At 45.4% G+C, this 24,245-nt stretch overlaps 1 protein-coding gene across 1 annotated transcript; it reads left to right on the top strand.

Moving 5' to 3' along the window:
- Window positions 1-825: 825 nt before the first annotated feature.
- Window positions 826-4,728, top strand: FEZF2 (FEZ family zinc finger 2). The gene is made up of 5 exons (XM_033132677.1): window positions 826-1,091; window positions 1,461-2,382; window positions 2,718-2,852; window positions 3,051-3,183; window positions 4,069-4,728. Exons 2-5 carry the CDS (start codon window positions 1,519-1,521, stop codon window positions 4,326-4,328), a joined length of 1,392 nt encoding a protein of 463 aa, XP_032988568.1. The 5' UTR covers window positions 826-1,091; window positions 1,461-1,518; the 3' UTR covers window positions 4,329-4,728.
- The last annotated feature ends 19,517 nt before the right edge of the window (window positions 4,729-24,245 follow it).

The raw sequence follows: 24,245 nt of genomic DNA, 5'->3' as shown, positions 1-24,245 counted from the left end.
AACGTTTTAATAGGATCCAGGGGAGGTTCTGCTGTTTCAATCTGCTCCTTAAACAGGTGGAGATTGGACCTTCCCAATTATGCAAACAGCAAGTACCCATCAGCGGGGAGAGCTGCCCTCCGAATCCTCCCCGCAAGTAGCCCTAAACCAGCAGCAGAGCCGGGCTTTGCCTCAGACACCCGATCACAAATCAGCGATTCTGATCGATTAGGATCTCAAACAGTCCTCCAGCTTGCGGTGCTGTCTCCCGCAGCCGCAGGCGGGGAGCTGGCCAGAGAGGGGGAGGCGCACCCGCTGGGCGCCGAGGTTCCGGGATCTGGTCTCCGGGCCTTGCTCTTCCCCTCGCTTCGGGGTCGTCTTTAGGCAGCCGAAGCTCTCTCCCGACCTCCGACGCCAGCCTAGGCGAGCTCGTTGTTTTTGCATAAATTAATATTTCCCCATTAACAAGTTCCCCCCTCTAAACGCGGCGCCCGCGTCCATGCGCCACATCCTAATGAGGTAATTATCATTTGCGCGTGTTCGGGGCTGGCGCCGGCTCCGTGGGTAAATGGCAGTTTATTAGCACGATGCCCAGCTCGGGTGCAGAGGGCTAAGGGATACTTCAGCAACTAGACGGACACCCAGGGGCCCTTTGGGAAGGCGAGTCCAGGATCCTCTGCCCTCCCTGCGTCCCCCAAACCTGTAGGCCCCCAAAGTTGTGAATCACGCACGGAACTCTGCCTGGGTTTGGGCTCCCCCCCTTTTTTTTCCACCGGCAAAACCATCACGATTCCTCCCCCTCCCCCTTCCTTCTCTTCCCTCCTTCCCGATTCGCGAACCGCTCGCACTTTCCCAAGGGGAGCGCGGGCGCCAGTTGCCTCCTTTTAAAGTTTGAGGGGCGGTGGCGGCCGGCAGGCGCAGGGGGACACAGGGGCCGCTACTGGAGCCGCGCCGCCGCCCAAGTCATTCCACTAGAAGTGACTTCATGTGATGTCAGCTGAATGTAAAAGACAGTGATCTCACGCGGAGGGGAAGATGTTTGCCATCAAAATGTGACAGAGGAAACACGCTGCATGGCTCGGAACGCATCTCCTTGGCGGTGGGGGAAAGAGGTAAATGTAAGGTGGCTCTCCTGGCCCTGTGTAACTTTGCCCCTTCACTGTCCACCTCCCAGCACGCGTGGAGGAGGCCGGGGTCCAGGGAACGGCTCAGGGGGGTTAATTTGAGACTCTTCTTTCTCTCTCTCTCTTTTTTCCCTCTCTCTCTTCTTTTCCTTTGTAAACCCTCCCCCTTCTCCCCTTTTCAAAGTCCCAGGGCAGGGGCTGGTGGGTTCCTTTGCGCGCCGGGTTAATGGGCGGTAATTTGGTACCCTTGGGTGCACTTTGTTCTGTCCCTGTTCATTTGAATGCAAATGGATGACCTGGACCTGACAAGGTGCTTATTAAATTGCGGTTTCCCTCCCTGCCTTTTCCGGAATGCAGACTTAGAGAAGAGTGGCTGCACCCTGGCCCAGTCCGGCACGGCTCGGCTCGGCGCGCCATGGCAAGCTCGGCTTCCCTGGAGACCATGGTGCCCCCGGCCTGTCCGCGCGCTGGAGCGTCGCCGGCCACTTCCAAGACGCTGGCCTTCTCCATCGAGCGCATCATGGCTAAGACGTCGGAGCCCCGTGCGCCCTTTGAGCCCCGGCCAGGGGCGCTGGAGGCGGACGGCAGCCAGGGCAAGAAATTGCTCAACCTCTGCTCGCCGCTGCCCTGCATGATCCCCCTCCAGCCTCTGAGCTATGACTTGCCGTCCAAGACGCTGCTCAGTTACTCCGAGCTCTGGAAAACCAGCCTCCGGGCGGGCAGCAGTGGAGGAGGAGGCGGCGGCGGCGGCGGCGGCGGCGGCGGCGGCGGCGGGGGGGGCCCGGTGTGCGGCGCCAGCGGCTTGTGCAAAACCAACTGTGGCGTGTGCTGCAAGGCCGAGCTGGGCCTGGCGCCGTCTGCGCTGCCCGCCGGCAGGGTCATAAAGCCGCAGGTCATCAACCACGCGGTGGGGCTGCCGGCCAGCGGCTCGCTCTACTACTTCAACTACCTGGACTCTGCGGCATACCCTCCATCTGAGCTCCTCGGCGGCCACCTCTTCCCGTCTGGCCTCCTCAACGCACAGACCCCCGCCGCCCTGGCTGCGCACCCCAAGCTCTTTTTGCTGGAGAACGCCAAGTTGGCCGGCCTGGCCGCGGACAAGTTCCCCCATCCGGCCCCCTATGCCCATAAAGAGCGCTTGCCGGCGCCTCTGGAGCAGGTGCTGAAAGAGAACTCGGCCCTGACCGCCGAGCGCGGTGGCGTCAAAGGCCACGGCAAGCTACCCGGGGCCTCCGCGGACGGCAAGCCCAAAAACTTCACCTGCGAGGTGTGCGGCAAGGTGAGGCCTGGGGTCCGTGGGGGCTGGGAGGGGTAAGCAGCAGTAACTGCTTCCCTGAAGGCATCCTGGCATTCCCCTTTCTCAAGTTTAGAAGCTCCCCAGTAGCTGTTTACTCAAATCCGGGGTCTCAGTTTCCTGTTCTGTAAAATGGGGATGCCGTTGTCAGTGGCCACACAGGACTGGAAGAGCTGTGGGTTGGAAAGCCCTTTGCAAAATGAAAAGGGTTCTGTTTTCTGAAGTGGGGTGTTGGTTGGGCAAGGTATGCTGTGGCCTCCCCAGGCTAATTCTAGACTCTCCGACAGACACACACAAGGCCCCCTCGTGTCCTTCCATAGGTGTTTAACGCTCACTATAACCTCACCCGCCACATGCCGGTCCACACCGGAGCCAGACCGTTCGTGTGCAAAGTCTGCGGCAAAGGCTTCCGCCAGGCCAGTACGCTGTGCAGACACAAAATTATCCACACCCAGGTACGTGGCCCCGGGTCCAGCCCGGCCAGCTCGCAACACCCCGCGCCTGAGCGACGCCGTTGGGGAGAGGATAGCCAAGGGTTTCCCTTACCCCTCCCGGGGGGCCGTGTCCCTTTAAGATGCCCCTTCAAGGTGCCCCCGAGGTGGCCTCTCCCTGCCTGGCACTCAACCTCACTGTGCGCGCGCCCCTCTCCGCAGGAAAAGCCTCATAAATGCAACCAGTGCGGCAAAGCCTTCAACCGCAGCTCCACGCTCAACACCCACATCCGCATCCACGCAGGCTACAAGCCCTTCGTCTGCGAATTTTGCGGCAAAGGCTTTCACCAAAAAGGTAACGTGCGGGGCGAGGCCCTCTCCTCATCTCACCTCGGGACTCCGCGGGTCACCGCTAGCGGGAAAGCATGAAAGGATCCGGAGAGAGGGAGCGTGAGAGCTGCAGGCTCGCGCGCAGCATTTCTTTGGAATCGGGTTGTGTCGGATTCGGGTGGAATCTCTCCCCGCGAGGTTAGTAGACCTCGCTGGATTCCGGCTGTTTGCACAGAGAAACTCCGAATTTGGGAGGTAGAAAAGAGGGAAAGAAAGTAGGAGAAAAAAAGGGTATTGCCCTGTGGAAAAAGCTTCCCTTTGTAGCCGGGACTCCCCTTTCAAATGAAAAAAAGGAAAAAAAAAATTCAAGGCAAAATCCACCTCCTGGGAATAACTTAAAACTCAGGGAAACCGCTACTGTCCCCTACCCTCCAGCCTGGCACCCGGCGTGGATTTTCCAAGGCACTGTCAGATCTCCAGGTCGTAGTTTGGGGACTAGAGGGAGTAATTTTTTTAATGAGAAAAAATAATAATAATAAGGAAAGAAGCCAGGGTTCGTGCGAATTTCTTGGAGCCAAGCAGCAGCCGGGAGCAGGACCCGATGTGTCTCTGGGCTGCGCAAAAGTTTCCTGGCGGGTCGAGCACAGCGGGAGGGACGCGGAGGGGGCTACGAGACCCGGTGGGGTAGGGGCTCGGGGCGGCTACGCGGGACTCGGCCTTCCAAGCCTTGTCGTGAGAGCCCGGGGCTTGACGCATACGAAGTTTGACAACTTCTTCACTCGGAGAGGTCGCGCCCGCCTAGCCAAGCGTCGCCTTCTCTGCGCGGGCACCTAAGCCAACCCTGGGACGCCCAGACATCCCCCCTCATTCCACTTCATCCCCCCACTTTTTTGTTTTTGGTCTCCTGTAGGGAACTACAAGAACCACAAGCTGACCCACAGCGGCGAGAAGCAGTACAAATGCACCATCTGCAACAAGGCGTTCCACCAGGTCTACAACCTGACTTTCCACATGCACACCCACAATGACAAGAAGCCTTTCACGTGCGCCACTTGCGGCAAAGGGTTTTGCAGAAACTTTGACTTAAAGAAGCACGTGCGCAAACTCCACGACAGCGTGGGCCCCGCCGCCCCCTCCACAAAAGACCTGACTCGGACAGTGCAGAGCTGAGAGCTACTGCCTCGCCCTCCCTTCTGGCCCCATCCAACCCCCAAACAGATCACACGTATAAACTTATTTCTAAAATTAAGAGGGAAAAAAAACTATAGCAGAGAGGCTAAAATCTATTTATCGAAACCAGCATATTTTTGGAAAGCTAAACGTTTCCTCGATGACTGGAAGCAAACGAGTGGCTCCCACCTTTGTATATGCGGGAAACTTATTTAAACCCAGTGCGCCGAAACGTATTTAATTCCAGGCCTCGGCTTCTCCTTCGGGCGGTGGGTTTTAACCCCAGCCTGTCACGTGAACACCCGGGAAGAGCGCGGCGCCCCCAGCCATCTTTCTACAGCCATGTAAATCCTCCTGTACAAGCGAACACGGAATATATACATATATCACTCAATAAACAGAATCACTAGTGCGCGTTTTCTTTCCCCCCGTTCCCCTTGCCACGAGGTCAACTCAGCAACTCCAAAGAATGAGAAGGAAACAGGCGTTTATAGAATTTCCCTGCCCCAGTGCGACTTCTGTTGGGGCGCTGGGGCCAGTGTGAGGCCAAAGCGGTGTTCCTGCGGCGCTGGTGCGTTAAGACCCCACCCCTTTGTTCCCCCCCAACCAGGGCACAAAGGCCTACATGTGATGCCAAGTTTCTATTTGGTGACTGTTCCGACGCTTGGAATTCTGGGGGTTGCCTTATTTGGGTGAGAAAAAAATTTTTAAAGGGGTTAAAAGTGGCGGGTTGTTGGCGAGCAGGTTTGGGGTGTGTCCTGGAGCAAAGCGCCGCGCCGCAGGGGGATTAGCTGCGGAGGCACTGCCCAGCCGGGGCGCTTCTGGGTATGTCCCCTTCTCCAGGCGACTTAAAGGGAGCAACTCTTCCTCCCAATTTTTCCTGGGGGCGAGAGTTGTCTGGGGCTCCCTGGCCCACGCCGCTGATCTGGGACTGGACTCCGGGTGCTGTGCGCCCTGCCACGGGAGGGCGCACCCGGGCTCTGGGAGCTCCTAGCCGCCGCCTCCCGCTCGCTGATTACCGCGCGGTTAGCCCATTTCCTGAATAGCTATCTCCGCCGCCGAACTCGCTGATGAAATGATCTCACGCTTGCTTCCTAAGTAATGACCCAAATTAAGAGAGAAAACAGAGACCCTTCAAACAGCATTACATTAATCATCTAATCATTCTCAGGAGGGGGCCGGCCGCCGCCGCCCCGTTTGATCCGAATCTGGATAATCAAGAGCTCGGATTACTGGCTCGGCGCGCCGGACACCCCCCCACCCCCTACCCCCCCACACACACACTCTTAATATTCGCGCGGCGATTCAGCCCACGTCTTCTGGAACAATGTTCCTCAGCGCCGGGAGAAATGCGGCGCGGGGCCGGGGAGTGCGCTTCCACAGAGCCTTGTCATTGCAAGAACTAGAATGGCCAAGACTGGGCACTGATCGGACGCGGATTTCCTCCGCAGGTGGAGGTTATTTGGAGGGAAGGATGGTTAATGAGAAAGGAAACCCCCAAAGTAACTCTGAGCGTGACTTGAGTGCTGGTTATCCCAACGCCCGGTATACAGTAGGCGTCCAGGGCTTCTCGCGCCAGGGGCTTCCACAATCAGGTACTCGACACATATTCATTCTTTCGAATGTTCCCAACAACCCGCAAGATGGGGATAATTATTCCGTTTACGGACGAAGGAATTGAGGCAGACATATAAGTTAAATGTCATGCCCAGGGACACAGGACTAGGTAGGGTCGGGATTCGAACTCCGGGCTTGTAGGGAATCTAAACTGCTTTCAGTTCTTGTCGGTGGAAGAGGAATCTCCAGGTTGGGACCCGAGGAAAGACTTTCGACTGCTGAGTGGAAGCTCTGCCCTGGTCACGAAGGTCCCCGGCCCCGGTCCAATTCGCAGACCCATTGCGCGGGGAAGAAGAATTGTCGATTTTGTTTGCACAGAGGACGGCGACAGCTTCCTCAGGCTGTCGCGGGGGTATTTTTAGTACCTCCGATTCAGAAATAGGAACGTGTACATTAGAATTCCATTTCCTGAAAGGAGAGCGTCCTCGTTTTTTTTTTTTTGTATCCTCCTCGGCCCCCCCCCCGGCCCCCTCCCTCCCCCCGCCCCAAGTCTGGGAAGACGCAGCCAGGGGAGGGGGGACTAGGAAGCGAGGAGGAATTTAAATGTTAGTTTGTTCTGGCTGCAGTTCACTAAGGGGAGATTGGGACCCGGAGGGATATGCAGATTTAACTCCGAAATCTTGGTAGATGCCACAAAACCCAGGAAACCCCAAGATGGGCGAAGAGGACTTGGCCGCTAAGGATATGGAAATATTGCCTTGCTTTTCCCAGACATCCATCCCCACCGGAGTTGCGGGCTGATTTGAGTAGTCAGCGCCTTTCCTTGTTCTCAGAATAGGTTTTATTAGCCCCGCCTCATAGACACACCCCTCCGGGAGCATTTCTGGGAGATCTTGGGTGCGCCATGACTGTCGTCTCAACCAAAATCCTTTCCTTCTTGCATTCCTGAAAGGATCCTTTGCAGATGTGCTTCTTGGAGACCAGACAATGGTCAGGGCAATGTCCCCTTCTTTATAAATAGTTCTAGAACTTTGGGCAAGGGGCAGACACCACACAAAATTTAGTGCAAAAGCATCTTATTAGAGAATTTGGTTAAAAAGTTGGGCTGCATATGGAAATCGTGATCAAGTCCTAATTTCCCTGTAAGAAGAAAATATACATTAAAAATAAATGCGGCACCCCCATCCAGTGAAATAAGTTTCTATCAAGTGAGAGAACTTTCTTTGAGAAATTCTTCTGCAATAAGAAAGACTAAAAGGGTGGCCCATCTCATAAAACTGGAGAAATTTGTTTCCAGGTGACAGTTCCGAAGAGGAGTGAAGACAGCATGCTTGCAAACTAGATAGCAAATGAAATAAAGCTAATGGGGGGCGGGGAACAGGAGGCGTCTCCTTTGGACTGCTCATCTCTGCAGTAATTGTGGCTGTAGGGCAACCTGAGCAGAATTTCTTGCTTACTCTAACCTCCTTGAGGTTGTTTCCTCTTAACCTGATAGTTACTTAACTTTCACACCAGCTCCTGTCAATCGCTCTCACCTGAGAAGGTGTTATTTCACATCTGGTGGTAATTGTAGATAAACAGAGTTCATCTGTATCTGTAGGGCTTAGCTCTGCTTTCCACAGGTTTGAAGTCACTCCTCCAGGTTTAAGATATCTGCTTCCTTCAAGTATGGGATTCAAGAAAGGATTCCTCCACCAGAAAAGTAGTACAAAGAGAAAAGAAAACTTTTGCCTGAATTACTAAACACCTTTCAGAGTGCAAGTTCTGAAGTCAACGCTAAGTGCTTTTAGTAACCATCTTACTAGGGATCCTTTTTAGTTATTCACCATGCATGGGAATTGATGAGTGAAAAGTCTTTGTTTTCTGACTTTTTCCCCTCTTAATATTAAACTGTTTGCATGACTTGTAGTTTGCAATATTAATAAGTGACTTAAACAAGGTAGTCATCAGCTGCATATTAATATTCTAACCTTGATTAAATTGAAGAGGCCACCCTTAAAAATATTTGAAAAAATAAAATTGCGGGGGAGGGGAATCCTGTCACAGACACAAAAAAAGGCTCCAATTATCTTTTCCCCTACAAGATGTTTGTTCTGTCCATGACTGCTCACACTTCAGCAATCTTGCCAGCAAGACTCAAAAAAAAAAAAAAAAAAAAACCTCTCCTTCTTCCAAAGCCACAGCCTTGTACATAACAGATTGTACAGTCCTATTGCCTTAGGCGGGTTAGAGGTTCCTCTCTGCAAAGAACGACACAGAAGTTGCCAGCATCCAGACATATTTGGGGGAGCACTGTGCTCCTTCTTGCCTTGGCTGCAGAAGTGGGTCTATAAGGTCCCCATTTTGCTATTTGGCTCACAAGAGGCTAGGGGGCTGCCTGAGCCAGGCCCAAGAGTTAGAGCAACCAGGCATCCAGGTGTGCTGGTGCTGAATGGGCTGGGGGAGGAAAGGGGAGGAGTAAGAGTGAGGATGGGGGCTGCCAAAGAGAGGACAGGAGTCTTGAGAAAACGCTGGGAAATAAACAACCTCAAGGCAGCTGCGTTGCCCTTTTCCCTGCACTTCCCTCTCAAACGTCTGAGCAACCAGTTTGCTCCTAGAAACATGTTAATTGCCAACGGAGCTCATTAAGGCATGCACATGCAAAACACAGCAAGAAAGATTAAATGGACAAAAGCGCAATAATGAACTGTCAACAATCGGGCCCATCTACGAGACCAGGATCACTCAAGAATGAGGCATTTAGAGGCAACAAAGGATTGTCTGGGACAGGAAGAAAAGACGACCTAGACTTTTGTTTAGTCAACACAATTGATTACAAATGAGAGATTAACAGGATAGCTTCAGATTTTTTAAAAAAGAGGCAGAAAAGAAAAGTCCAATTAAGTCCACCGAATGTTAACTACATTGCGTTCCATGCCTAGCCCCAAAGAAATTCTCATTAAACCATCCCTGGCGATCCCTTTTGGAAAGTAATTTGTCTCCCTGATGGAGCAGAGAAAGAGAATCGTGTAAAAGAAAGCGTTAGTTCTTGGCACAATGAGCTTAGGAGACACACTAGAAAGAGCCAAAGGGAGAGTTAATGAGCATCTGACAAACTGCTTGGATTCAGGCCTAGAGAACAGCGATGAAAAGATGAAATTGGCCAACAACTATTCTTTATATCAAACATAAAAAGGCCAATCTGAAATGGGGCTGCTCAAAACTGGTTGAAAGCACATAGCCCAAGAAAAGGAAGCCACGGCAAGGCTCCTGGGTGGACACTAGACAGACAGAGACAGAACTCAACAGGCCATGAGCTAGGAAATCGGCAGAAAAGTGGGCTCTCCATCAGAGAGGAAACTCCAACCACCAGCCCCAGGTCTTTGGAGGTGCTGATTTGAAGCTGCTGGTTCCCCCACCCCTACCCTCTGGGTGTTCCTTTCATGAGTGAAAAATGTATCAGACTAGCCCTTGAGGGTTTCCTAAAAGTTCTGGTGATCTGGTCATTAACTCCTGGCATTCACCAAACTATTCCTCTCTCTTTTAGGGCCACAGTCCCCATCCCCCAGGGGCACCATATATCACCAGTTCACATTCAATTCTTCCACTCTTCCTCCTAGTGACCATTCAAAACCCTCACCCCAGGTGACCGCCTTCCTAATTCTACAGAGGTAGCAAGGAAATGAGAACTGATCATACATGGCTTTGTGGAACAGGTCACGAAGTATTTAAATTATTTCTCATAGTTGTTCATCTGGCTTTAAGAAACCACCTCATTTTAACATTTCCTTTTTTTTTTTTTTAATAAAGTAGGTCAATGGTATATATCTATTTGAGAAATATAGTACATCTTAATTAAACATAAACGTCCAGGCACCCCAACAGCAGAAGTGTTTGGAGGTTAGTTTACATTCAATGTCCAGTAGAGCCAGGAATTGGGGTGGGGTTTTCAATTGAGTCCACCGGCTAAGGAACCCAGAACAAATTCTGTGCTTCCTTAATGCTTTATTTCTTCCATCTTTGACGTGGGACCACTGCCATCTCAGATACTAGAGTGCAGCGTTTTAAATCTTGATTCTAGGTTTTGTATTCTTACTCTCAGATCCTTGGTAACAGCTATCACATTTCTGAAGCCTTGGCTTGCACTTCAGGCTTTGCTCATGCTTCATGGAAAAAAAACTATATTGGTGTCTAGAAGTAAAGAATGGAGAAGAAGTAGTATACCAATTCAAAATAAAAACAGCCATCTAAGATTAAAGACTAGTTCTGGTTTTCAAAGCACAGAGGTGTTATAAAATCTAGAAAGGTGCATTTCAGGAAAAAGGGGTAGGGGGTGAGACTTTACTATTGCAGATAAACCAGAGTCTGATATAAATAGTTCTTCACCACGTCATCCTGTCAAGGCTACGTGCACTAATACACTGTCATCATTGTTTCTTTCCTTTCTTCAATGTTTTTTAGTCTTAGGTCATATTTAGAGCTTTTTTTCCTCAAAGAGTTTCAGTATCTTCATTTTGCCCCCGAAAGTGGGTGGGAGTGAATTGTGTAGGGAAGGATGACATATTATCTGAGTGGTTAGGAGCCTGGCTGAACAGCTGAGTTCATATCCTCGCTCAGCCACTTATCAGGGAAAAGTGTTTCCTCACCTGCAAAATGGACATAGCAAGAGTACCTGTCTCAGAGGGTTGTTTTAAGGCTTAAATGAGTTAACACATATAATCAGAACTTAGAGCAGCACCTGGCACATACATAGTCCACATTCCAGAAGTTAGCAATCATTATCAGAAAAACTCAGGTAGTAAAACTTTAATACCGAACTATGTAAAGAAACTTTACCTTTCTTATCTTTTTGAGTTTTCATTACATATTGATATGGAGGCTTTCTTCGCCCCATTTTAAAGAGGAGCAAACTGAGTTGAAGATAGCATGAGTCCTTTGTTCACTCAACTGGAACGCAATGGGGTAGGGACTCAGATGATTCTGTCTGACGATGGGACCACGGTTATCACAGGAATGTACATAAGGATCACATAAAGGTTTTGCTAAAGATACACCCGAATCCCATTTACTGACATGCTGAGTCAATAGTTTGCTCTGTGGCCCGGGAATCTGCATTTTAACCTGGAGAAGTTGGCTCCCCAGACTACACTTTGAGAAACACTGATTAGCATCTGCGTTCTTTCCATCTCACCATGATATACTGCCTTTGAAAGATAAAATAACATCATCAGCTCTTCATAAATTAATACACGTGATCATTCATTCAACAAATATGACGTGAACACCTCTAATGTGTCAGACACTGTGCTGGGCGCTGAAGTTACAAGGAAGAGAAGGACATAGCATCTACTTTAGAGTTTATAGATTAGTAAGGAAGAAAATCACATACAACAAAACTCCCCATATGATACTTGGTTATGAAGATGAAATTGGGCATTTAATCAGTCTGGGTTGGTGTGTGCAGTGGACATCTGTTACTTTTGCCTGCTGATCATCATTCTCCCGTCTGGTAACAACATCTAACATTTCCTTTGGAGACGTCACCCCTCCCCCACTCTGAGTCCATATGGTTAAGGTGGGGGCTATTCCTTCCCTGCGTGTGCATGTGACCCAGGCCTGGTCAATCAGAGCACACGTGAATGACTGGGGACTGTGCACCTGACCCAAATGGGGCCAATAAAAGCCCTACCTTGGCCTTCTGCTAGAGCAGAAGCCTTTCTTCTGTGGTTAATAAGTGGATTGGATGTTAGTCTGGGGTCCTAGTGTAGGGATATTTGTTACAATGGTAGGGAAGACCTTTCTGTACTGATAATATTGGAGGTGGAAAGGGGGAGGAATTGAGAGTTGGCCCTAACGGCCTCATTGGCCGAGGTGTGATCGAAGCCTGATGCACCCTTGGACTTCACAGCTATTTGCTCTAAATGGAGTCTCTCTGCTCTCGCCCTAAGACTCCTGACTGATACTGGGCAGCAGAAAAGAAGTCTGAGATGCCTCTCTGGAGGAAGTGATGCCTGAGTTGAGTCTTCAACGAGCAGGAGGTGTTAGCTATAGAGAAATGGAGGAGCGGCTCCCTTAAGCAACCTATGTGAAAGCCCAGAGGTGAAAGACGGTGAATTGATGCAACTTACATGGGGTTTGGTATGGCTGGCTGGGTTTAATATCAATAGGTGTGACTTTGAAACTTACTGCTGCTCTGAGCAGTTGTAGGACTTGGGGCTAGAGGCTTGCCTTCGCTAAGCCTCAGATTTCTCCTCTGCTAAATGGACACCAAAAATAACATCCGCTCTAGGGGCTGTTGTGATTCAACGCAATGAGGCACGTCAAACACCAGATCCGTTGAAGGCCTTCAGGTAAAGGATCACAATTTGTATCACGAGAAGACGAGGCACCTTAAGAGGGAGTGAATGACTGGTCAGCATTCTAAGTTTCCTACGTAGTCCCATGCGGGAGCCAGAGATGTCTTAGGGAAGAGATGAGTACCTAGTACCCTATGAATGTCTGTCCAGCTCCTGAAGCCTGCTTGTTTCTGAGTGAAGCAGGAGATGTACGTGAAATATTATGGACTTAAGAGGCACGTGGATCAGCTGGTTCAACAGTCGCCACAGTGTGACTGCGGGTCCTTCCTCTTAACATTCTGACACCCAGTTCCTTCCTCTTTTAAATCTTTAACATTCACAAGGGTGTTAGAAGGATTTCAATTAGACAACATGTGCAAAGTGCATGGCACATAGTAAATCTTAAAGTATGGCTATTTACTCTTCTGATTACGACTACTACGATTATTAGCATTCAAATAAATTTTAGATCCTTAGCAGAGCAGACAGGACTCACTGGTTTTTAGCAAATAAAGTGCTGTAAGCACGACAAGGACAGGGAGTCTCTGCTTTGTTCATCGCTGTGTGCCCCATGCTTGGCGCATAGTAGGTACACTAAAATTGAGAGGCAGAGATCAGCTTCTACTCCTCTCCGTTTGCAAAAGGTGACCCTGTTCAATGTTCTGCGCAGCCACTTGTACCCCCATCGTGTAGCAATTCTGTCATAAAACAAATACTGATTGAAGGTCTGTGTGTCAGGCATTGCGGTTGGGATATATGTAACTGAACAAGACAGACTTTGACCATGTGGATTTTATACCCTAAAGGTGGAAGACAGATGAAGAACAATCCATTAAAAAACAAAATTCAACTAAGTAAATTTGAAGAGCTTATTGGCTTTATTAAATGATTCATGAATTGGGCAGCATGCCATCTAGAAAAGAAGGGAACCCTAAAGGGTTGTACAAAATGGAAGGTTTTTATGGGGGGGGCAGGGAGCTATTAACAAAAGAAAGAATTATTTTTTAGGCCAAAACAACTTCTTTTGGGGAAAGAGAACAGCAAGGGTTTTTATCATGCAAATTGCCTCTTCTTTCTATGGTGGTGGTGGTAGGGAAATGGAGAGGGCCGCCCATGTGACAAATTACCTTACTGTGGCTTGACCAGAAGATTCCAGACTGGTTAAGATTATTTCTTGGAAAGGTTGAAACAGCAGTTAGGTCAGGTATGAAATCTTGGTTTGGTATCATGGACTACATCATCATGTTAAAGCACGAGTGATGCCATTCGGGGCCTGTGGTTTTTCTCTTTACCAGTCAAGCAACAGGAAATAATTTCAGATTATGGTAAGCAGCAGGAAGGAAATAAGAGAGAGTGACCTCTTAGGCTATATGTGGGAGAAGGCTACTTGAAATAGATGGCCACTACCAGTGTTGGTGCAGTTGAAGCCCCTGTTACACCCAGTAACTAAAAGAATTAACAGCTCAAATCGGCCCCCGGAATCAATCCACTTGGACTTCAGCAGAAAGCCTCTCTTTCCCCACAGCTTCCACTTGCCCATTGGCTGGTCCAGCTCAAATCGGCTTGGGACTCAGAAAAAGGGTTTTCCAAGGTATGCTACAGAAAACAGCGCCCCCTGGGCTGTGTGTGCTCAAGGCCACTGACCCACATACTATTTTCCCACTGAATGGCATGGTAATTGATCAAAGTAAAAAATTTATAGAAAGAGATAGTGCTGCCATGTTTTTAAAGCATGTGTTTCCCAGCCAAGTCTCCAGATGGAATCACCGAAGCAGCACGTCCTTGACTTAAATGTGACTGTTTAACAGTTATATTGGGTAGGCCATATTTTTCCACAAGGAGGTGGTTGCTTGTCTTAGGAACTTGAGACTCTTTAACAGACTTTTGGGTAAGAGCTTTCCAGGATACCACTCTCTCACACTTGCTGAAGTCACAGAGGTCAGAGACCTAGCTGTAGTGTCAGGAGATGGGGTGGCACAGCTCATAGAAGGAAGAGGTTTGTAGGATGTCTCAGTGCCGATGACTGTCACTAATGAACAGTTCATAAGCATAAGGATGGTTCAGGTGTTTGTTTTTACCTGGTTATCCGCGTTCTGATTTTGCTTTGAGAAAACTGCCCTTCTCCACTGAGCACAGACCACTGGAATTGTGAGGTAGGCCCCCCATGACAAGCGCACTGGCTATTGGACAGACATGGGCATAAATTAGGTCATACAGATGCTTTCTTTGGAAGTTGACCCTTGAACAGAGGGATAAGACTACACATAACTGATGCTCGTTTATTCCAAGGAGACTGTGAATCAGCCTGTTACTCACGTATCCTGAGTTGCCCTAATCCCTGCCTTTCTAAACCTGGTATTATAACCTCCCCTTTGTTCTATTAGCTCCCCCATAACATTCCAGCGAGTTAATTTTTCACATAAATTGGCCAAAGTTGTTTTCTGTGGCTTACAATCAAAGATGCTGACTAGTAGAGTACTTTTCCAACCCCTTCTCCTTCTAGTCCTTAGAAACAGAACATTTGAAGACCAAAATTGGATTTTCCCGCCCAGCATTTTTCTTGTCTATCTGAGTCCCTTCGTTTAGTTCTGAGAATTTTCAAGTAGAGATGAACTACTTTGCTACATGAAAAAATTTGGAGGAAGAAAACTCTATGACCCTATCGCATCCCACGTTTATGTTCTGGATAAAAATGTCTTCCTGTTGAGCTGGGGTTAAGGCAAGCAACTCAGGGAAGAGGGAAGTTTAAAATACAGCACAACAATGATGAAATTTAGGGTTATTTTGCTTAGAAAGAGCTCTGGCTGGAGGTGGAGGGAGGAATGGGGAAATGTTTGTCAAAGGTACAAACTTCCAGTTAGAAGATGACTAAGCTCTAGGGAGCTAGTACACAGCATTATGAATATAGTTAACAGTATTGCTTGAACGTTGCCACAAGAGTAGACCTTAAATGTTTTCACCACAAAAAAGAACTGGTAATTATGTGATATGATGGAGGTGTCAGCTAATGCTACCACGGTAACCATATTACACTGTGTAAGTATATATCCAGTGAACACGCCGCCGTGCACCTTAAACTTATATAATGTTGTATGTCAATTATATCTCAATAAAATTGGGGGGAAAAACAAAAACAAAGCAAAAATAAAATAACTCCTCTCCCCCTACCCTCACCCCCCAAAAAAAGAGCTCTCAGGATATATATAATCTGATTATTTTTTCCAGCACTCCCATGATGTAGGAACAACTTGTTAAGTGTAGTCTATTAAAGAGGACATCTCAGCATAGACTTTAGGAAGAGAGTTGGCTAGGATCAATCGGGGAGATGGGAAGAAGGCTGGCTTTAATTCCTGGGGCCTCAGCCTAGAAGTCTGTGCTTTGTTTATTGAAGAACACACATCCTAAAACCTGGTGCATATTTGGGGCAAGAAGCATATTTATCATTTGTCCCTTTCCAAAAATGAATTAATATAATTTAACCCAAAACCTCATATAGTCAGTATAAATAGAAAATGAAGGTAACAAATGGGAGAAAAATATGCTAGCTGCAAGGATTACTGAGAGAGGACTGATTTGACAAACATTGAATCTCCTTGTAGCCAAAGGGGAGGGACAATGAGACCTAGCTGGACCATCAGCTCTAATCTGTCTTTTGGAGCAAAAATTAATATAAGACCCGGTCTTATTTTACTATAATATAAGACGGGTCTTAACATAACATAATATAATATAGTATAATATAGTATAATATAATATAATATAATACCGGGTCTTATATTAATTTTTGCTCTAAAAGACGCATTAGAGCTGATTGTCTGGCTAGGTCTTATTTTCAGGGAAACACAGAATTATATGGATATTCTTCAAGAGACACCAGAAAGCAAATAGAACAGCTTCCTTGATCAGATTTTCTTGTAGCTTTCCTTTCAAGTTACCTCTTCAGTCTTGAATATTGTGAAGTATGTACTTGTAGGCCTGCATGTTGATCAGGTTCTTACAGGTTAGCACCCGTTGGGTTGTGTGGTAATAGCAAGAAGGTACCAGCCAACTTCACTCATGGCACAGCGTTCCTGGAAAAAAGAAATAGAGGAAGCCAAAGCCCCGGCAATGGTGGCTGATTCATGAAAATGCATGGCTTTTTGTAAATTGTCCTCCTGGCTAGAATTTTGTCTCATAGAAATTTCTCATATTTACACATCTGTAACAAAATTTGCAGGTTTTCTCCGGGAGCAGATTTGGATGTCTTGAGTGAGCCAGAGTAAACGTGGGATTTAAACTGTAGGTCCAAGATTAATTTGAAGAAGATGCACGGGGTCTCTACGGTTTTCTTGCGAATGTATAAAATTGACAGAAGACCATTGACTATCTACCGCAGAGGAATATTTTGTTAGAAAAAGAATGTGCTGGTGTTTGCCATTGCATCCCTCGAGGGGTGCTTTGTAGAACTCACAAGTGGCTGCTCTAAGCTTAAAGTACTCATCACATCACTTCTGGGTAGATCGTGGGAAATCAGTAGCTTTGGAAGTCAGTGTTATACATTCCATCCTCTGAGAAAAGAAAGGGCAAAGCATCTGCTAGAGAGAGATCTGGGAGATTTTATCTGTGGAGTGGCATTTTTCTGCCCCCTCCACCTCACTCTTCTTATGGCTACCTCCTTCTCATCCTCTGAATATAGAGTACTTTGGAAAAGTCTTTGTTGGAAAGCAAAGAGTTAAATAATACACATTACTACATAGGTTTGGCCTGCAGAGAGGGTTATCCTTAGAGCCTTTATCTCCACTCCCTCTACTTCTTTATCCTAAATGTTATTCTGCTGTTCTCTCTCACATTCACTCCACATTTCTTCCCTTCTTTTCCTTCATAGTGCTTACCACAAGTCATATTTACTTGTTCCTTTCTTGTTTGTGCCCCACGTACACTGGAAGTACCCCAGTGTAGAGTTATGTGGTCACGAGTGTGTGTCCAGTGCCCAGTTCCATGCCTGGCACATAGTAGGCACTCATCACGTGTTGGCATGAATGAGGTCATGTACTTCCTCCTTGAAAAATTTGTGTATTGAAAATAATACGCAAGATTCGGATTGTTGCTGGTTCTTTGCTCTTAAACTGGGGAGCAGAAACTCACATCAACAGAATGTATATGCTGTGATGAGAACTAGCGTGTATTTGGCATTTACTATATACACAGGGAATTTTATGAACACTATTTTTAATTCTCTCAAACCTGCAAGGCACGTGTCATTTTATTTGGAGGAAAAGAAGGCTCCCAAAGGCTGTAGCTTGGCCCAGCTGGTACTGGCTGAGGACGCCTTTGAAGCCACATCTGACTCCCTGTCTATGCCCTTTCCACCTTCCCAGGATGTCTTCTCCCCTTCTGAACATGGCTAAATGGCTAATACCCTCAAAGCTCCGTTCAACACTACTTCCTTCCTCCAAAGGCCGTATGTGAGTTGTCTTTCTGTGAAACTCGTGCAGCTTTGTATCTATAGCTCTCTTATGATGTCTGAGATTTTTCTACCTTAGTCACCAATTTCTTATTTAGATTCCTTTACCAGGGCTTCCTCATCCAGCCAGATTTGGCTCCAGCCTACTGCTACAGTCTCATCCTGTGTCTCTCTCTCCCCTTCCTGCTTTGGGAACTAGCTGTGCTGGTTTCTTTCTGTCCCTGCAACAAACCACATCGTTTCATTTCTTGGGCCCTTGAACATGCAGTTCCCTCTGCCTCATGAACTCTTTTCCCCAGTGTTGTATGTAGCTTGCTTCTCTGCCTCCTTTAAGACTGACCTCCAATGTCACCTCCTCAGAGAAGTCTTCCTTGATACCCAGACCTAAGCTTCTCTGTGCATTCATTCCCCTCACCATATCTATCGTTATGCAATGTCCTTGATTTTCTTGTCAGCATTATCACTACTAGCAATTATTTTTGTGTGCCAGTTTACTGGCTTTCCTTTCTTTCCCACCTGGGCATGAGCTCCATGTGTGGGGGGGGACCATGTCTGTCGTGGTCATTAGTATGTCCCCAGCACCCAAGTATGTAGCCTAGCGCAGTGCAGTGTTTGGCCCACAGTAGGTACTCAGCAAATATTTGTTGAAAAACATTGCATTGTGTCACTCCTTTGCTCAAAACCCTCTAATGCCTTACCACTTACCACTCAGAGTAAAAGTCTAACTGTGACTTCCAAGGCCTTCACCCCATCCCATAGAACTGACATCTCTGAGCTCATCTACCTTCTTCCTCTCACTCACTCTACTCCAGCTACACTGGCGTCCTTGATGTTTCTCATACATGCTAAGAACGTTTCTGCCTCAGGACCTTTGCATTTGCATTCGCTGTGCCTTCTTCTGGAACCCTTTTCTCACCCTAATTGCTCTCTCCCTTCAGGTCTTTGCTCAGAGTTTGCACTCCGATGGAGGCCTTCCCCTACCAATCATTCTGAAATGAACTTTTTCTTACACAGCTGCAGACACATCCCCATGCTCACACTCACTCCCATACATTCCTTCTCCCAGGTCCCTGCTTTATTTATTGTCTGTCTTCCCCTTACTAGAGTGTAAGCTCCACTAGGGAAGGCGTCTTTATATATTTCTTCACTGCTGCATTCCCTGGCTCCCAGAATAGCACCTAACACATAGTAGGTGTTTAGTAAATATGGACTGAATGGCTGTCTTGCCCCTTCTGATCTGCCCCACTGTTCTTCAAGAGATCCAGCAAACTTCACTGAATATTACTTCAAAGAATGAATGACTCTGTCACTAGGTGCTAAATATGCTCCCTTCAAAGAGTATACCAGACATGTTTAAATAAACGTCAGATCTTCAGCAAACACTTGCAGAACTTTGGAGAAAATTATACTGAAATAATACTGCAAAGCTTTTTGCTTTCTGCTCTCATTGTTCTCATTGGTTAATCTGGCTAATCATTAATGAAAGAAAATAATGTCTTTTATTGCTGTGTTTTTTTCCCTTCTCTGATGGCTTCCCCTCTGCAGACTCAGTTTCTTTTCATTGTAGACCTTCCCTAGGCGAGGGACCTGTCTTCTAAAGGACAGGCAATTGTAGCGATGCTTGGGGTGTATATACTTTTGGTTTAGCTCTACAATCCACAAAGAAAAAAGCAAACAGAAAAAAATGAAGAGGTTGGATTTATGAAGCATTTTTCACCTTTATTCATCCAAAGCTACAATGCCGCAGGTCAAGGGTTACCGTAATTAGTGTGGCTTTTTAATAACTGCAGGTCACAAGGTGTGGGATGGCACCTACTTCTGTGCCAGCGGAGCTGTGGGATTCCATCATGTTAGAGTTGTCTTGAGTTTTCTGTTTTTGTTTGTTTTAAGAAGCCGCCCTTCCTTTTCGTGTAGAAAACCATTTCCTTTGGCCTAAATCGCAGGGCACTTTGCGGCCACCCACTGCAGTCTTCTTTTCTGCTCAGCCAATCCTGGAGCTGCTTTCCAGCATAGCACACACTCACCAGCCTCTGTCTGCCTCACTTGTCAATTTCCTCCTCTCTGCCCACCCTCATTTACAAGTTTCGTGGGCACAGGGAGAGTTGGAGTTCCCCAAAAAATTCATTGGAAAAGTAAGAAATGAATATAATCTGCTCTCCTTTTTCCCTCTCATTTGAGATTGGGTTTGCTAACTTTTATTTGACCTAAAAGTGAGTAACTCCCTAACTACTTTTCTTAAGACAGTTGAGGAAGATGTACTGTCTTATTTCAACTTTTTAGGAAATGTAGGCAAAAATATTTGCGGATTCTGTACTCATCTATTCACCCTGATTTTTAAAAAACAATTACATGTTAGCACAATTTAAATACTTCTGAGGGAGGACTAATTAAAAACCCCTTCTCTAGCTTATTTTATAAAATATGAAAATCCACAGAAAATTTTCAAGGTTTAAAAAGCCATGAATTTCTGTAAAAACTCACCTTTTGTTAGCCACATATATCCTTTAAGCCAAATAATTTCTACATCCTGCTCCAGAATTTTCTTCTGTTCTGAAGCACTTAGACCAGTTTTCAGAAGTCGTAGGAGAGAAAATAAATTCTGTCTCCAAATGATGTTTATAATCTCAAATCTAAATTAAAACATGTCGATTCCACAGCAATAGTCACTATGGAAATAGAAACATATAGGCCTCGATTCTAAATCAAGAGAGTGTTTAGCTGGGTGGTATATATTTTTCATCATGTTTTTGAAAAATCTGTTACAGTGTATGCATTTTCAAAGGCTTGGATTTGATAAGCTTCTAAGAAATAGTACATGTATGGGTCAGATTAGAATTAAATGTACTTTGTATACTTTTCAAATGTAGTTTATAATTTCCTGCCCTTATTAATTAAAATCTTGTTAAATCATCAGACTGATTTTATGGAATTTAAAAAAAATAAAACAAAAACATACATGAAATAAATCCATGGAAGCGTCTGTAGCAGGCAGATATCCTACACATTATCTCCATTTAAATTCTTCTAAAATTCTAATGTTTTATTAAGAATACTCACAAGTATAGACTAGATTTTAAAGCGTTTAAATAGAATTGCCACTCACATCTCAATTTACACCTAATTATCAAGCTTTATTTAGTTTTAGAAACTGTTTAAAAATATATTTGCTAGTTTAAAAAATTGTGAGCTTTAAAAAAAACAACCCAAAGGTAATAATAGAAATAATTTATTCTGAAGATATCATGTAAAAAAGTCTATAAACTTATTTAGAGGTGAAAAAGTTTTCTCCCCCTGCACAGTTGAATAAACAATACATCTTCATCCTTCTAAAATTTCTCTCTAGCAATTAGTCAACAAATATTCCTTCAGCCAGTGTCTGCATGCCTACTACGTGCTAGGCCATGTTCTAAAATCCAATATCACTTATCAAATAATAGAAAATAAACATATTTTTGATTATTTGCTTTAAATATCATAAGCCAAACATATAACTGCTTTATATAAAATTCATAATTATTTTCATTTTGAAATTACATAGTTCCTTTCCTTTAAGGAGCTCAAGATGTTTAGAGCCAGAACAATTACCTTCACATTACCCTCTGGAACTTAATGGAAACCAAGTCCTACCTATCTTTTGTTGCAAAAGGCCTGCCTTTCTAAAAAAGGGAAGGAGTAATTATATACCCCTTGGTGGAGGCAGAGTGATACAGCAATCCCGCCAGTTCCTTGCCCAGTAATCTCTCATCAATTGCAGAGTGAGGTGGCCTAGCCTCCCCTTCTCCACAAAAATATCTGTTATCAAAATTCAGTCAATCTTCTCTCTTTTTTTCCCCCTCTCTCTTTCCCCAGGCATTAGATTAGATCAGCATCTCTTTCTCTGCTGATACTTAACCTCGAAAATCACTTGCTTATATATATCGTGCATGTGATCAGAGAGGTCAGCTCGTCTTGTGTCTGTGTTCAGAGCTTTGGTCACGTGGATATCCTTTTAAGTGCACGGCTTGTCTCGTCATTGGCCAGAACGCTAAGATCTTTGTCGGTAGCTGCAGACACCTTACAGTCATGATGTCTGAGGTTTCCCCACGCCCCGAACCCCCAGTTCTAATAAGGTTAACCTGGGTAGCAGTTTTCTTGTCTACCTTTTTGCTCTCTCTATTCACCTTCACCCATTTGCTAGAGAACCCCTAAACTTCTCAGAAAATTACGGTTAGGGTGTTTCCTTAATACCATACCAGCTCTTACACTTCGTTTTTGTTTTTGAGCTGAAAGGACCAGCTGTTTTGGAGTCACGCAGATCCACTCTAAGTTTAAGCTCCCAGATTGTTTAACAAATAATGGATATGAAGTTTTGCCTGAAATTCTGAAAAGCTCCTGTACCATGTAGAGCTCTTAGCTGCAAGTAACATGCAAGTGGCTTAAATGCTAAGGAAATCGATCAATTCACGTTATCAGCAGCTCAGGAGGAGGAGCCAGGTCTGTTTCTGTGTGATTCTTTAGATTGGCCCACCTCTACGTGAAGTTTTCCTTGAGGCTGATAGAAAGTTCCAGCCTCCTGTGCGGCTCTGACAATGTCCAAATGAACAATCTTCTGTCTCTTGGGAGCAGGAGAACCTTTTCCAGAAACCCTCCTGGCTGACTTGCTCTTCTGTCTCATTGGCCAGAATTTTATCACATATTCCTTCCTAAACCAATCAATGACAAGGAGAAGGGGATTGGCATGGCTGGCTTAGATAAACTGGAGGATATCCCCTGGAACTACCAGTTGCGGTGGGGCAGCGTCCCTGAAGGGCTCAAGGCTGGAAGAAAGGTGACATCTGAATAAAATCAAGTTGCAGTTAAGGGTGTGGACGAAACAGCAATATAAATGCTAGGTGGCCAGCCATAGTGTGGTGACTGCTATGTATGATTGTGGAAAAGAAGGCAAGGAAGGTATTCACAAAGTTAGAATGGCATTTTAGAACTAAAGGATGCTTTCCCCCAGGTTTGCAAAAGGTAGGTAGAGACTGATATGTTTATGTTTTGGATCATAGGTGTTTTTTTTTTAATCCACACCTCAGCTCACTAAAAACACTGAGTATAGATAGATTTATTTAATGTTAGGAATTCCCCCTTAGTACAAAAATAGAATTTGTCTTTTTTTTTTTTTAATTTAGGAGCTTATATAGTTAATTTGCTTTATAAATTAGCAGCTGTAAGTTACAACAGAAATAAAGCATTTAATAACATCTATGTCCAAAGTTTGAAATTATCAATGAAGAGAATTAGCTGAAGTCATCTGAATGTACTTTATAATTTGTTTTCCTCGAAATTTGATTTGTCATTTCTATTAAACCCAGATTTGAAAAAAAATGTTTTCGGTGCTCCTTGGTGCATCTTTGTACTACATTATGTGTTGCTGCAGAATTTACAAGATCAGCATTTAGATGTCACCAGGGAGACATACATCCTTGTACTGTGATAGACATTATCAGGCACTCCCAAAGTAGCAGCAGTTATTTACATTGAACTTAAGTAGGCAACTATGGAAATGTCAAGAAGCATTACATTTTTGGAACTTGGAAACATTGAGGAGAATTAGGGGTTTTGTTTTTCATTTGCATTCAAGTGACCAAAAGTGTCTTTCATGTTAGAATGATTCCATATGAGTAGAGCAAAGACCAAAGTAGCTGATCATCTCAAACCATACATCACAAGCCTTTAGTGCATTTTGAACTCCACTTAGGGAGTCATCACCAGTGTTCTTTCTTCTAGTATTTAGTTTTAAAAAAAAAAACACCCAAATATCAAAGAGCATTATGTATAATACGAGTAAGAGTAGGTTCATTTCATTTAAACTTAATTTTTGTATTATGAAAAATTTCAAGCGTATACACAAGCGGAGGGAATGGTGTAATGACCGACCAGTACCCATCACCCAGACCCAACAATTACCAAGATTTGTTCCATACCAGCTTCATCTTTTTTTCTTGTTGATGTATTTTAAAGCAGATGACAGATATTATTTCATTTCACTCCCATACATTTCAGTATGTATTTTTTAAAGTATAAACATTTTCTTACATAACCATAATGTAATAATTAGCATTCCTAATAAAATTAATAATTATTTGATATCCTGTAATATCCAATCTCCAAAATATCTAAATATTCCAATTTCCCCAATGGACTCTTTGAAAAAATAAATCTTTTTACAGTTGGTTTATTTAAAACAAAACTTTTGTTTATGTGTCATACATCTGTGGTAAATCACAATGTAAAATAAATTTCTTAATGTGGTTACAGTCAAAAACATTCTGGAAAGTCATTGCTGAGTGCATTGAGGTTTTTTTGTTTGTTTTTTTTAAACTTTATTTTAAGTGTGTTTTTCCAGGACCCATCAGCTCCAAGTCAAGTAGTTGTTTCAATCTAGTTGTGGAGGGTGCAGCTCACAGTGGCCCATGTGAGAATGGACCGTCAACCTTGTTGTTAAGAGCACCGCGCTCTGACCAACTGAGCTAACCGGCCACCACAATTGGCAAGTTTTTGTTGGGACCTGGGAGCAAATTTTTCTTCTTAAGGACAGGCAGTTTCTATAGAGGGCAAACGATATCATAAAGTAAAAAA

The sequence above is a fragment of the Rhinolophus ferrumequinum genome, chromosome 17 (genome assembly GCF_004115265.2).
Source record: "Rhinolophus ferrumequinum isolate MPI-CBG mRhiFer1 chromosome 17, mRhiFer1_v1.p, whole genome shotgun sequence".
Lineage (NCBI taxonomy): Eukaryota > Metazoa > Chordata > Mammalia > Chiroptera > Rhinolophidae > Rhinolophus > Rhinolophus ferrumequinum.
Note: the sequence above shows the minus strand (reverse complement) of the source record. Positions and strands in the feature narration are given on the sequence as shown.

Coding starts and splice junctions, on each gene's coding strand:
- FEZF2 (XM_033132677.1), top strand. CDS start 1,519: ATGGCAAGCTCGGCTTCCCTGGAGACCATGGTGCCCCCGGCCTGTCCG. Junction 2,853..3,050: donor ACAAAATTATCCACACCCAG/GTACGTGGCCCC, acceptor CCCTCTCCGCAG/GAAAAGCCTCATAAATGCAA. Junction 3,184..4,068: donor CAAAGGCTTTCACCAAAAAG/GTAACGTGCGGG, acceptor GGTCTCCTGTAG/GGAACTACAAGAACCACAAG.